General features: G+C 42.7%; 1 protein-coding gene across 4 annotated transcripts in view; it reads left to right on the top strand.

The window, feature by feature from the left end:
• Nucleotides 1-15,053, top strand: part of ITGB4 (integrin subunit beta 4) — a 157,389-nt gene that overhangs the window by 74,545 nt on the left and 67,791 nt on the right. For all 4 annotated transcript variants that reach the window (XR_014225941.1, XM_082273005.1, XM_082273006.1 and 1 more), the window contains 3 exons: nucleotides 3,117-3,328; nucleotides 6,707-6,810; nucleotides 14,302-14,400. Coding sequence is in view for 3 of the 4 variants with exons in the window: in XM_082273005.1 (XP_082129131.1) it covers nucleotides 3,117-3,328; nucleotides 6,707-6,810; nucleotides 14,302-14,400 (415 nt within the window). In the remaining variant the exon portion in view is untranslated. The remainder of the gene's footprint in view (nucleotides 1-3,116; nucleotides 3,329-6,706; nucleotides 6,811-14,301; nucleotides 14,401-15,053) is intronic.

Raw genomic sequence — 15,053 nt, 5'->3', positions numbered from 1 at the left:
AGTACAAAGAAAAACATTTTTTTTTTTAAATAATTTTTGTGTAAAATAAATAAAAAATTTTTGAAGCCCACTCTGTCCCACCGTGCATGCGAATGCATATGTTACTCCTGCAGGCATATGTAAACTGTGATCACACCACACATGTGAGGTATTGTTGTGACCATCAGAGTGATAGAAATAATTCTAGCACCAGACCTCCTGAACAAATCTAAACTGGTAACCAGTAAAGGCATTTAAAGCATCTCCTATGGAGAATTTTAAGCACCGTAGTTTGCCGCCATTCCACGGACAGACGCATTGTTAAAGTGTGACATGTTAGGTATCTATTTACTCGGTGTAACATCATTCTTCACATTATACAAAAAATTTAGCTTTTTTGCTTTTTTTTTAATTCATGAAGTGTTTTTTTTTTTTTCCAAAAGAATTGCGTTTAAAAAACTGCTGCACAAATCATGTGTAACATAAAAAAAATGCAACAACCACCATTTTTTTCTATAGGGTCTCTGCTAAAAAAAAATAAAAATAAATATATATATATATATATATATATATATATATATATATATATAATGTTTAAGGGTAAGTAATTTTCTAGCAAAAAAAGTAGATTTTTACATGTAGGAGCAAAGTGTCAAAATAGGCTTGGAACCGAGGTGGTTATTGAAGAATTCGGCCTCAGACACTTCCCAGGCAGGTTAAAGGCATTCCCCAGGCATGTTAGTTAAATGAATTTAGCATTTTTAATGTTTCACTTTAAGCATTATTAAAACTGCTACTCCCTTCCAAACATGTTCATCAAGATATAGTACATATATCTTGATATCAGTGCACTGCCCAGCCCCCTATGTCATTTGTTTGACAATCCCTTGCCCATAGTGGTAGAAAATGACCAGAGCTGATTTTTAAAATGTAGGTCCCATTAGGATCCCAATAGGGTTTCAATTTAGCACCTGAACTTTGTATTATTAGTCTTACAAAAAGGGAATTGTGGGAAGAATCCCAACAGAAAAAGAAAGTACTTTAGGCAATCCTCATAGTTTGACTGGTACAGACATTTCTATATTGGGACATCAGCAAAAAATATCAAAATATAACAAAAGCACAGTATAATTAATTACCCACCACCCAACACAGTGCATAAAAAAATGACAACCTTGTCATACATTATAAAAGAAAAACCAGAGGCTGGACTCAAGCAGACAGGTATGGCCACCAGAATGGGATGCCATAAAACCCCATTCATTTAAATGGCCCCTGTTCACATCTGAGCGTTTTGCAAAACGCCTGTAGCTGAAAAAAGTACATGAGCTTCTTTTTGGGCTGATTACCAGCGTTTTTGATAGATGTCAATGCCTGCCTCCAAAAACGCCTGAAAAAAACGCCTGAAAATCGCGGTAAAAATCGCTGTAAAATCGTGGTAAAAAACGCGGTAAAACGCTACGCTCAAGTGTGAATGCAGCCTTAACGCGTCAGCATACCAACACAGTTTGGACAATTTCATGCTCCCAACTTTGTGGTAAACAGTTTGGGGTTGGTCCTTTCTGTTCCAACATGACTGCGCACCAGTGCACAAAGCAAGGTTCATAAAGACATGGATGAGCGAGTTTGGGGTGGAGGAATTTGACAATTTTTTTTTTCTTTTCAATTCCAATCAATTAAAAATTTCCAAATTCCAATCGATTTGAATTTTCTGAATTCCAATCGATTCAAATTCCATTCGAATTGCAGTCAAATGCAAATCAAATTCCATTCAAATACAAATTTATTCTATTCAAAATTTGGATGGTGGTTATTCTCATTCTTTTCTATTGTTTTTTATATTCTATTCTTTTATTTTCCGTTCGATTTATTTCTTTTCTATTATATTATATTCTTTTCTATTCTATTTGAAATTCAAATTTTGAAAGATGGTTATTATATTCTTTCTATTCTATTCTGTTGTTTTTTTTTTCTGAAGAAGGAGGAGGTATTTCCCCCGAAACGTGTTGGCTCTACTTGTTTACTTTAATCTCCAATAAATAACTTTAAAATTCATCAAGTGAGACTTTCCTCTTTTTGGACATCAGGCGCTCCTTTCCAATCACCTACAGTGTTCACTGTGGTAATGCCTCCATTGTCGTTATCAGAAAGGTAGCAGCCCTGGACCCCAATGGAGTCTATGACTTACCACCTACAATTGGGATACAACCCATTGGAAGCAATTCCCTCTACAACTGCCTCACAGTAACTTGCCGCTAGGCAGCCATGAGAGGCACCCAGGGCCACTGATAGGGGGGGACTACCAGCCCTCTTGTAGGGGGCCCGAGCACACAGGGGGGCCCACACAGAGGGGGGGGATTAGTGATGGACAACAATTACAGAAATCTTCCTCCAGCACCTGAATCTGATCTGTCCCTCTCCCTGTTATCAGCTTTTATCTGAGAAAGAGACAGTTGTCCCTCACTAATCCCCCTCCCTTGTGTGGGCCCCCCTCCCAGCACTTATCTCTGCTCAGGAGTTTATTTGTAAATTGTAACTTTGTTTCTCTCTCTCTGTCTCTCTGATCACTGAGCTCCAACAGCCCAGCCTGTATATTTTTCTCATCTTCTTTTTTATTTAACATAGTTTTTTTTTTAGATTTAGCAGGAATTATGCGAGTTATGTTATATTTGTGTCTGATAATAGTGATTTTGTTGTAATTTTAGATAAATATATCTTTAATATCTTCTTGGGGGGGGGGCCCTGCCAGGTAGTCTGTACAGGGCCCCGCGATTTCTAACAGCAGCCCTGGAGGCACCAGTCCAGCGCTGTCTTCCACTCAAACTTGATATCCACAATAATTATTCATGTCCACTCTAAAATATGTGGCTCTCCTGTGTTTATGTCCGGATGTGGCTGTCACAAAACTTACTGCGATACAGCCGGCACCGCTCTCCTCTTTCTCTCTCTCTGGGACTGTCCAGAGCCACCCCCTAACGCGTTTCATCAGATTAACATCATAAGGGGCATTTGATTACATCAGACTGACGAAATGCGTTAGTTCATGCCTTGTTTTATTTTAAATATAGCTGCTGTGCTGTCGGAGGTTGGTGATTCCACACATAATAGAATACTTGCTTTGTTCATTTGTTTCACAGGAGAGGAGAGTTCTGTAACTGCTCGTCTATTCAATCCATAGACAGTCAGTCATGTATAGCCCCTGGAAGCGATCAGATCTGTTCAGGACAAGGGGAGTGCCTGTGCGGAGTGTGCCAGTGCTTTGCAGATTCCCCAGACCGTCGGTACGAAGGGAGGTACTGCCAGTACAATACTGCCATGTGTCCACGTGTAAGCGGCTTTATGTGCAATGGTAAGTGGAACTGATATCAGGCTGCATATAGGTCATTGTGCAAATGTATATGATATAAGTAGGTGTATTCTGTAAATGACACCAGGCATGCTTAGTATTATGGGCCTGTTAACACCAGTGCATTGCAGTAAAATAAACGTATTACTGTAACACACAGTATGAAGCATGAAGCAGGTTGCCATGCGTTACAGTGCCATTCATTTCAAATGGCACCTCCATGCACCTACACAATCCAAGGAATTAACTAAGCATTATACATGCACCATTCTTTGTTAAAGTTATTGTAAAGACTCACGTTTTTTTTTTTTTAATATTAACAAACATATTATACTTCCCTCCTCTGTGCAGTGGATTTGCACAGAGCAGCCCAGATCCTCCTCTTCTCGGGTCCCTCTTCTGTACTCCTAGCCCCTCCGTCCTGTTGAGTACCCCCACAGCAAGCAGCTTGCTATGGGGGCACCCGAGCCAAGCTGCAGCTCTGTGTGTCCATTCAGACATTCGGCCCTGCCCCCTCTCTCTCCTGATTGGCTAATTGACTTTGATTGACAGCAGTGGGAGCCAATGGTGCAATTGCTGTGTCTCAGCCAATCAGGAGGGAGAGTCCTGGACGGTATTCCGTCAAAATCGGTGACCCAACAGATTAAGAAAATGGAAGTGACGTTCCATCGCCTGAATACTTACTGCGCATGCGCAGGTTTGCTAATCTGACAGAACACCTGCAGTCATAAAGCGCCAGCGGACATCTTACTACACCCAGCTATGTCTTGAATTGCACAGTCATTTAATGAATAAATTGAGCGTATATGAATTAATATAGTATATTGAGATCTGTCAAGCTGTTTTCATGGTACATTTTAAATGCCTAAAGGTTTAGCGCTGACCAGTGCGGGGTGTACCAATATGGCCTCCGCCACCTTCCTACTGCTGGCGTCCAGTTTCTTTCAAAATGTAACATTAAAACAGCATCACAGATGTCAATATACGATATTTATTTAAATATGCTCAGTTTATTGGTAAAAATTTTCTGAAATTCAAGACGTAGCTGGGTGTAGTAAGATGTCCGCTGCCTCCTTCTCACTGCAGGCCTTCTGTCAGAATAGCAAACCTGGTACGCATGTGTAGTAAGTATTTAGGACGTCCCTTCCCTTACCTAATCTGAAGGGTCACAGATTCTGATGGAACAATGGATGAGGGACTCGTGGACATCGCTGGATTAGGGGGGCTGGAGCGGCTGCTGCACACAGAAGGCTTTACATCTTAACCACTTAAGGACCGCCCGCCGCATATATACTGCGGCAGGCTGGCCCTCCTGCGTAAACCAACGTAGCTCTACGTCGGTCGCGCGCCTGCAGTTTGGGAGTGAGTGAGCGCGCTGCCGCTGGCGCGCTCCCGCCCCCACTCGGCAGCGGGGACTCTGATGCATGGGGCAGGTGGCTCCGATTGCCACTGGCTACCCGCGATCGTTCCCCGCTGTAAACACAGCTGACCGTTCTTCTCTCTGGAATGATCAGATAGCCTGTGATCCTTCTATATAGGATCACATGTCTCTATGGTCATTTCAAAAGCCCAACCCCCACAGTTAGAAACACTCCCCTAGGCTTACATTTAACCCCTTGATCACCCACTAGGTTAACCCCTTCTCTGCCAGTGTCATTATTAAAGTAACAGTGCATATTATTTAGCACTGATTACTGTAGTAATATCACTGGTTCCCCCAAAAGTGTCACAGATGTCAGTTAGGCGTCCGATCTGTCCGCCGCAATGTCGCAGTCCCGCTAAAAATCGCAGATCGCCGCCATTACTAGTAAAAAAAAAAAGAAACAATAAAACATTTAAATAAATCTTTCCCGTAGTTAGTAGATGCGATAACTTTTGCGCAAACCAATCAAAATACGCTTATTGCAATTTTTTTTTTACCAAAAATATGTAACAGAAAACAAATTGGCCTAAAATGTTAAAAAATTTTGATTTTTAAAATTTCTTTTTGGGAATGTTATATAGCAGAAAGTGAAAAATGTTTTTTTTTTTTTTCAGAATTGTTGCTCTTTTTTATAGTTTATATTTTTTTATAGTTTATATAGTTTTATGTTTATAGCGCAAAAAATAAAAATCGGGGAGGTGATCAAATACCACCAAAAGAAAGCTGAATTTGTGGGAAAAAGGAAATCTATTTGATTTGGCTACAGCGTCGCACGACCACGCAATTGTCCGTTAAAGTAACGCAGTGCCAAATCGCAAAAAAATGGCCTGGTCATTAAGGGGGCAAATCCTTCAGGTCCAGAAGTGGTTAATGCATATAATAAACTTCCTGACTTTTTAACTCCTATAATTCCTAGTGTACATTGCCATAAAAGAAAAAAAAAATAGCAGGAGCATTTTTTTTTCCAACGTTGGGGTTTATTCAGAATGAAAGGTCCCTCTACATTACTTTAACTGACAATTGTACGGTCGTGCGACGCTGTACCCAAATGTATGTTCTTTTTTTCCCCCCAAACAGAGCTTTCTTTTGGCAGTATTTAATCACCTCTGTGCTTTTTATATTTTGCGCTATAAAAAAAAAAAAACACAATTTTGAAAAATAAAACCAATATTTTTTTACTTTCTGCTATAAAACACATCTAATAAAAAAAAATCTAAAAAAAAAATCAAATTTCTTCATCAATTTAGGCCAATATGTATTCTGCTACATATTTTTGGTAAAAAAAATCCTAATAAGTGTATATTGATTGGTTTGTGCAAAAAGATATCGCATCTACAAAGAATTTAATTGTTTTTACTAGTAATGGCGGCAATCAGCTATTTTTAGAGGGACTGCGACATTGCGGCGGACAAATCTGACACCCAGTGACACTTTTTGAGGACCAGTGACACCAATACAGTGATCAGTGCTAAAAAAAAGAAGCAAGCACTGTTACTGTATAAATAACACTGGCAGGGAAGGGGTTGACAGGGGCGATCAATGGGTTAAGTGTGCTCCTACGGAGTGCTTTCTAACTGTAGAGGGAGTGGATGTACTAGAGGTAAAGAGAGATCTGTGTTTCAGCTTAGCTAAAACACAAGATCTCTCTTTGACTCCCTGACAGAACAACGATCTGTCTTGTTTAACTGCCATCTGGGACTCCATTAGAAATGTTTCCCCTCACTTCCTGTCCCGGTGACACTGATTTTACCACACAGGAAGTAGGAGGAATATCCGCAATAAAGACACAGACAACTCAAAAACCCAATACAAACCACACCTCACCAGGTTGCTCAGCCCTGGTATCCAGTTTGCTGGACAGATCATTGAGACCTTACATAGGCAAAATAAAGGTGAATATTAGGGAACAGCATGGTGAGTGTCTCTGTGATTTCCCTCATTTGTATTTTGTTCTGCAGATAGAGGACATTGCTATATGGGAGGTTGTGCGTGTCAGTCTGGATGGGAAGGACCAGCATGTGATTGCCCAATCAGTAATCAGACTTGCCTGGACAGGAATGGGGTAAGTATTGTCAGCATAAAAATAAATGTCTTTATGAAGTAGTGTATAGATAACCTCCTTATTATAGAGAAAACACACTGGGATGCATAACCAAGAGTCCAATAAACCAGTCTTTATCAGGTATGTCAGGGGTAGACTATGATAAGCTCCCTTTCACAAGATGCAGCTCCTCCAGAGAGATGGAAGAAATCTCTGAATCAAGCTATAAAAACACACACAGCAGAGGGCGCCATCTAGGTGCAGCATTTAAACATTTATTGTAAGATAAAAACAAATTGGCAACTCACTTCCTCTGAGTAGCCAGTTTGTATCTTACAATAAAGGTGTTAATGCTGCACTTAGATGGCGCCCTCTGCTGTGTGTGCTTTTAAGCATGGTCAGCAGCCTAGGTATACCTCCAGGTGAGTTTTCTTTATGTATATCTAAACACAAAAATGAAATATATTGCAGCTTACTAGTCCATGTAGTGGTTGCATTAGTTTTTTTTTTTCATTTTGGCTGGTAGCAACTTTTTCTGTCCTTGGATGGCTATGCTCACTCCTCCTCTGTATCTACAGAGGGAGTCATAGTTGTCACCCAGGCTGGACAACAAACATGTCTTCTTATTTTCATCTACATTACATGGATGGGGGGGGATTAGTAGTTTACTGAAGAAAGCAAACCTTGTTTGTGCTTTTAGTACAGCATACAGGTAGTGACAAAGACGGGCATTTTCTGTACTTACTGAAAGTGTTCTTAGTATAAAACGAATGCAGCCATCCCATCTACAGTCTGGTAAGCTGTAGCATATTACATGTTTTTGTTCTTGGGTTTAGATAGCGGCTGAGGGAGATTTTATAATGACGCAATAAAATAAGACATACCCCTATAAAATATACATGGTAGGATTTGTGATGTAGGATAAACATATTATTATTGAATATTAAAGTGGAACCGAAGATAAGGAAGATTTGGGAACATACTGTTCTGTCTCAGCATCGATTGTACCTGTGACCTTCTTGTAGACTCAGTCTGTAAGTGTGTGCAGCAGGTTGAATGATGACTTTAACAGATAGTTTACTCAATGAATAAAGACTCCAGAGGTGTTCTCCAATGCTTCTTTATGCTTCAAGTTAGCAAAGGCATAAACATAGAGGCTTTTCCATAGGTAAATTTCCAATGAAGTTACACAGCTTCCACACTCTGCAGCCACTTCATAACAACTAAACAAAATGGAGTTACAGCAGGAAATGAAGGGTGAGAGCAACCAACAAGTCACAAACAGCAGGGGTGCAAGGATGATACCAATAACATAACATGTAATAACAACTGCTAGACAGTTAAAGCTGCGTGGCAGCACACTCGCCGCCTGGTATCGTGAGATACCACTACACAATTATTTTCCATAAACATACAATTAACATTGCATACAGTAGAATGCTATGTAGCCCTCTAGTATAGTTAGCTTAAACTAGAGGGCTACATAGCATTCTACTGTATGCAATGTTAATTGTATGTTTATGGAAAATAATTGTGTAGTGGTATCGCACGATACCAGGTGGGGAGTGTGCTGCCACGCAGCTTTAACTGTCTAGCAGTTGTTATTACATGTTATGTTATTGGTATCATCCTTGCACCCCTGCTGTTTGTGGCTAGTTGGTTGCTCCCATCCTTCATTTCCTGCTGTTTTTGCTGTTTTTGAGTTTGCTGTTATTATAAGGAGATGTTAATTGTGCCTGAGCAGTACCCTGAAAAATCTACATTTTGTCTGAAAATCCTCCTAAAAAGAGCAGTGCACTTCCTGGTATGTGCTTATACGGGTTGATTTATCAAAGGAAAATACACTTTGCAAAGGGCAGTTGCACTCTGCAAGAGCAATTACTCAAGAGCTTAGTAAATGAGCAGAAGCTCTGCTGACTTCCATCACCCAATCACGTCCAAGCAAAAATGCTGTTTTTTGTAAATGTTCCTTGCATGTGATTGAGTATTCTTTGTAAAGTGAAACTTTGGGGTTGATTTTGCTAAAGGGGAAAAATACTGTGCACTTTGCAGTTTGCAAAGGGCAGTTGCATTCTGCAAGTGCAGTTGCCCCAGAGCTTAGTAAATGAGCAGATGCTCTGCTGACTTCCATCATCCAATCATGTGCAAGCAAAATGCTGTTTTTTTTATTTTCCTTGCATGTGATTGAGTATTCTTTGTAAAGTGAAACATTGGGGTTGATTTACTAAAGGGAACCAGACTGTGCACTTTGCAAAGGGAAGTTGCATTCTGCAAGTGCAGTTGCCCCAGAGCTTAGTAAATGAGCAGATGCTCTGCTGACTTCCATCATCCAATCATGTGCACGCAAAAATGCAGTTTGTTATTTTTATTTTCCTTGCACGTGTTCGGGTACACTTTGCAAAGTGAAGCTTTACCTTATTTACTAAGCTCTGGAGCAACTGCACTTTGCAAATTGCACAGTCTGTTTGCTTTTAGTAAATCAACCCCATAGTCTCATAGCTGTATATCTGCAGTGTGCTGCCTCTGACTACTAGTCCCAGAAGATGATTTAAAGTGAGATTTGGTGATGTCAGGACTGTAGTGCTCACTGTTCTCCTTGCTGGAGGTTCTGATGTGTGGAAGTAAAGCCCTGCCTCTGCTAAGATGGCTGCCTCAACACAGACACATGCAGAACAAGGAATAGTAAGTCCGTAATGGGAAAGATCATCGGCTGACAGTGTACAAGCAATACCGCTGACTAGTCTTTGTCTTCTTCCTGCCTTTTTTTGGACACAACTTCCAAAATTCAGTTCCTCTTTAAATCCATAGAGCGTTGACGGTGCACCTTGGCACCCCAGATGTTTTGGAACTACATTTCCCATGATCCTCATGCACTCTGCAGTATAGTGAGCATCATGGGAAATGTAGTTCCAAAACATCTGGAGTGCCAAGGTTCGCCATCACTGCCATAGAGAGTATACATTATTGTTTACAGTGGGGGAAATACACATTTGATCCCCTGCAGATTGTGTAAGTTTGCCCACTTCCAAAAAAAATGAAGGGTCTATAGTTTTTATCATAGGTGTAATTTAAATGATAGAGACAGAATATCAACCAAAAATCAAGAAAAAAAAAACATTAAAACACTGAAGTTCAGTGAATAAAATAAGTATTTGATCGCCAAGCAAAACATGACTTGGTACTTGGTGGAGAAACCCTTGTTTGCAAGCAAAGAGGTAAGAGGTTTCTTGTAGTTGGTTACCAGGTTTGCACACATCTCAGGAGGGATTTTGGTCCACTCTTCTATACAGATCTTCTCTAAATCCTTAAGGTTTCTTGGCTGTCGCTTGGCCACTTGAATTTTTAGCTCCCATATTTTTTTCTATATGATTAAGGTCTGGAGACTGGCTAGGCCACTATGACCTTAAAGCAGAGTTCCGGCCTTTTTTGCAACTTTAGTGATTCCTGGAGTGCTCGCTATGCTGATCAACAATTGGGAATTTTCAATTGTTTTCGGGGGTCCTTTACCTTCAGGGCATTTTTGATTGTACTTCCTCCTTCTCCCCCCTCTGTGGCCACAGCCACTGACATCACTTCCACCTTTGCATTGCATCCTGGAAGCTGTTTGTCATCACTCCCAGGAGGCTGGAATCAGGAAGAACTCCCAGAACCCTCCCTGGAATCAGGAAGAAGGACACAGCAGATTACACTGCGGCTTCAGATGCCCACATCCAAGATGGCCGCGCACAGACAGCATTTTTAAAAGTAAGATTTTGACTAAAATCCAATACTGTACACCTGTAAAGGGCGATGGATTAGTATTATTGGGGTATTTTTAGTTAAAAAAAAATATTTTAGGCCGGAACTAATGTGCTTCTTTTTGAGCCACTCCTTTGTTGCCTTGGCGCTATGTTTTGGGTCATTGTCATGCTAGAAGATCTATCCATAACCCATCTTTAGTGTTCTCGCTGAGGAAAGAAGGTTCCCATCCAAGATTTTACAATGCGTGGCCCCGTCTATTGACCCCTCAATGTGGCAAATTCCATCTGTACCTTTAGCAGAGAAACAGCCCCAAAGCATAATGTTTCCACCTCTGTGCATAAATGTAAGGATGGTGTTCTTAGGGTCATAGTCAGCATTTTTCTTCCTCCAAAAATGGCGAGTCCCCCTCATCAAGAAGGCACATGTACAGTCATGCCAATGAACATCTAAATGATTAAGAGAAGGATTGGGAGAAAGTCCTGTGGTCAGAGGAGACCAAAATTGAGATCTTTGGCAATAACTCAACTCGCCGTGTTTGGAGGAAGAAAAATGCTGACTATGATCCTAAGAACACCATCCTTACAATCAAACATGGAGGTGGAAAGATGATGCTTTGGGGCTGTTTCTCTGATAAAGGTACAGGCCGACTTTGCCGCATTGAGGAACCAATGGATGGGGTCATGTATTGTAAAATATTGGATAAGAACCTTCTTCCCTCAGCCAGAACACTGAAGATGGGTCATGGATGGGTCTTCCAGCATGACAATGACCCAAAACATCCTGCCAAGGCAACAAAGTAGTGGCTCAAGAAGAAGCACATTAAGGTCATGGAGTGGCCTAGCCAGTCTCCAAACCTTAATCCTATTGAAAATAATGGAGAGAGCTGAAATTTGAGTGGCCAAGGGATAGCCAAGAAATCTTAAGGATTTAAAGATCTGTAAAGAAGAGTGGACCAAAATCCCTCCTGAGATGTGTGCAAACCTGGTCACCAAACTACAAGAAACATCTTACCTCTGTGCTTGCCAACAAAGACCCTTAATTTCTTTGTAAGTGTACAAATTTACAAAATCTGCAGGGGATCAAATATTTATTTCCTCCACTGTTTATGACTAATGGGTTAGAATATAGCTGAGATGATGTCATCAGTCTGCTGCAGGCAGGAGGAAGCATTTCCTCAGTCACATCTCCCCTAGTGTCATCAGTCTGCTGCAGCCAGGAGGAAGTATTTCCTTAGTCACATCTCCCCCAGTGTCATCAGCCTGCTGCAGGCAGGAGGAAGCATCTCCTCAGTCACATCTCCCCTAGTGTCATCAGTCTGCTGCAGCCAGGAGGAAGTATTTCCTTAGTCACACCTCCCCCAGTGTCATCAGCCTGCTGCAGGCAGGAGGAAGCATCTCCTCAGTCACATCACCCCCAGTGTCATCAGCCTGCTGCAGGCAGGAGGAAGCATCTCCTCAGTCACATCACCCCCAGTGTCATCAGCCTGCTGCAGGCAGGGGGAAGCATTTCCTCAGTCACATCTCCCCCAGTGTCATCAGTCTGCTGCAGCCAGGAGGAAGTATTTCCTTAGTCACATCTCCCCCAGTGTCATCAGCCTGCTGCAGGCAGGAGGAAGCATCTCCTCAGTCACATCACCCCCAGTGTCAGCAGCCTGCTGCAGCCAGGAGGAAGCATTTCCTTAGTCACATCACCCCCAGTGTCATCAGCCTGCTGCAGGCAGGAGGAAGCATTTCCTCAGTCACATCTCCCCTAGTGTCACCAGTCTGCTGCAGGCAGGAGGAAGCATTTCCTTAGTCACATCACCCCCAGTGTCATCAGCCTGCTGCAGCCAGGAGGAAGCATTTCCTTAGTCACATCTCCCCCAGTGTCATCAGCCTGCTGCAGGCAGGAGGAAGCATCTCCTCAGTCACATCACCCCCAGTGTCATCAGCCTGCTGCAGGCAGGGGGAAGCATCTCCTCAGTCACATCACCCCCAGTGTCATCAGCCTGCTGCAGGCAGGAGGAAGCATTTCCTCATTCACATCTCCCCCAGTGTCATCAGTATGCTGCAGGCAGGGGGAAGCATCTCCTCAGTCACATCTCCCCCAGTGTCATCAGCCTGCTGCAGGCAGGGGGAAGCATCTCCTCAGTCACATCACCCCCAGTGTCATCAGCCTGCTGCAGGCAGGAGGAAGCATTTCCTCATTCACATCTCCCCCAGTGTCATCAGCCTGCTGCAGGCAGGGGGAAGCATCTCCTCAGTCACATCACCCCCAGTGTCATCAGTCTGCTGCAGGCAGGGGGAAGCATCTCCTCAGTCACATCTCCCCCAGTGTCATCAGCCTGCTGCAGGCAGGAGGAAGCATCTCCTCAGTCACATCTCCCCTAGTGTCATCAGTCTGCTGCAGACAGGAGGAAGTATTTCCTTAGTCACACCTCCCCCAGTGTCATCAGCCTGCTGCAGGCAGGAGGAAGCATCTCCTCAGTCACATCACCCCCAGTGTCATCAGCCTGCTGCAGGCAGGAGGAAGCATCTCCTCAGTCACATCACCCCCAGTGTCATCAGCCTGCTGCAGGCAGGGGGAAGCATTTCCTCAGTCACATCTCCCCCAGTGTCATCAGTCTGCTGCAGCCAGGAGGAAGTATTTCCTTAGTCACATCTCCCCCAGTGTCATCAGCCTGCTGCAGGCAGGAGGAAGCATCTCCTCAGTCACATCACCCCCAGTGTCAGCAGCCTGCTGCAGCCAGGAGGAAGCATTTCCTTAGTCACATCACCCCCAGTGTCATCAGCCTGCTGCAGGCAGGAGGAAGCATTTCCTCAGTCACATCTCCCCTAGTGTCACCAGTCTGCTGCAGGCAGGAGGAAGCATTTCCTTAGTCACATCACCCCCAGTGTCATCAGCCTGCTGCAGGCAGGAGGAAGCATCTCCTCAGTCACATCACCCCCAGTGTCATCAGCCTGCTGCAGGCAGGAGGAAGCATCTCCTCAGTCACATCACCTCCAGTGTCATCAGCCTGCTGCAGGCAGGAGGAAGCATCTCCTCAGTCACATCACCCCCAGTGTCATCAGCCTGCTGCAGGCAGGGGGAAGCATCTCCTCAGTCACATCACCCCCAGTGTCATCAGCCTGCTGCAGGCAGGAGGAAGCATTTCCTCATTCACATCTCCCCCAGTGTCATCAGTCTGCTGCAGGCAGGGGGAAGCATCTCCTCAGTCACATCTCCCCCAGCGTCATCAGCCTGCTGCAGCCAGGAGGAAGCATTTCCTTAGTCACATCACCCCCAGTGTCATCAGCCTGCTGCAGCCAGGAGGAAGCATTTCCTTAGTCACATCTCCCCCAGTGTCATCAGTCTGCTGCAGGCAGGAGGAAGCATTTCCTTAGTCACATCTCCCCCAGTGTCATCAGTCTGCTGCAGGCAGGGGGAAGCATCTCCTCAGTCACATCACCCCCAGTGTCATCAGTCTGCTGCAGGCAGGAGGAAGCATTTCCTCATTCACATCACCCCCAGTGTCATCAGTCTGCTGCAGGCAGGGGGAGCATTTCCTCAATCACATATCCCATAGTGTTCAAATTCCAATGCTGTAACTTTGTAGGATCTCACAAAATGAGAGGATTCAACAGGATCTGATCTGTGTCAGACATTTGTAACTCAGCCAGGAACTGCGTGATTCTTATTCCTTCCTGGAGTTATTCCTCTATGAATCCTTACAATTGATTAATGGAAGTGAAGGATAATGTGTAAAATGGATTGAAACTGCAAGTGTGCTGATTACTGTACTACTTTCTACAGGGCCTGTGCAATAACCGAGGGAAATGTGAGTGCGGTCGTTGCAAGTGTGACGCAGATTCCCAGTTTACCGATGCCTTGTGTGAATTTAGCAGCTCAATGGTAGGTCTGCCTTTAACAGCCATATTGGTTTACATTAAGGACAACACATGCCTACTGCATTTTCATTTGGTAGTGGGGCTCACTATTACTCAGATACAGACCATGTATACATTTATCTTGTGTTGTATGGACAAAATCCTTCCAGAGGAAATTAATTAGGACTTTAACCCCTTGAAGATTAAGCCTTTCACTGACACTTTTCGCTTACAAATTAAAATCAGTATTTTTTGCTAGAAATTACTTAGAGCCCCCAAACATTATATATATATATACATATATATATATATATATATATATATATATATATATATATATATATATGTATATATCTATAGATATATATACATATATATATATATATATATATATATATATATATATATATATATTTTTTTAGCAGAGACCCTAGAGATAACAATGGCAGCTGTTGCAACATTTTTTGTCACACTGTATTTGCGCAGCGGTCTTTCAAGCGCAATTTTTGGGGAAAGAATACACTTTCATGAATTTAAGAAAAAATAAAAAAGTAAAGTTAGCCCAATTTTTTTGTTTAATGTAAAAGATAATGTTATCTTTAATGTAAAAGATAATGTTATCTTTAATGTAAAAGATAATGTAAATAGATACCTAACATGTCATGCTTTAAAATTGCG

Source organism: Pelophylax lessonae, assembly GCF_965119305.1.
Source record: "Pelophylax lessonae genome assembly, chromosome: 11".
NCBI classification, from domain to species: Eukaryota; Metazoa; Chordata; class Amphibia; order Anura; family Ranidae; genus Pelophylax; species Pelophylax lessonae.
This window is presented reverse-complemented; position numbering and strand designations above follow the sequence as displayed.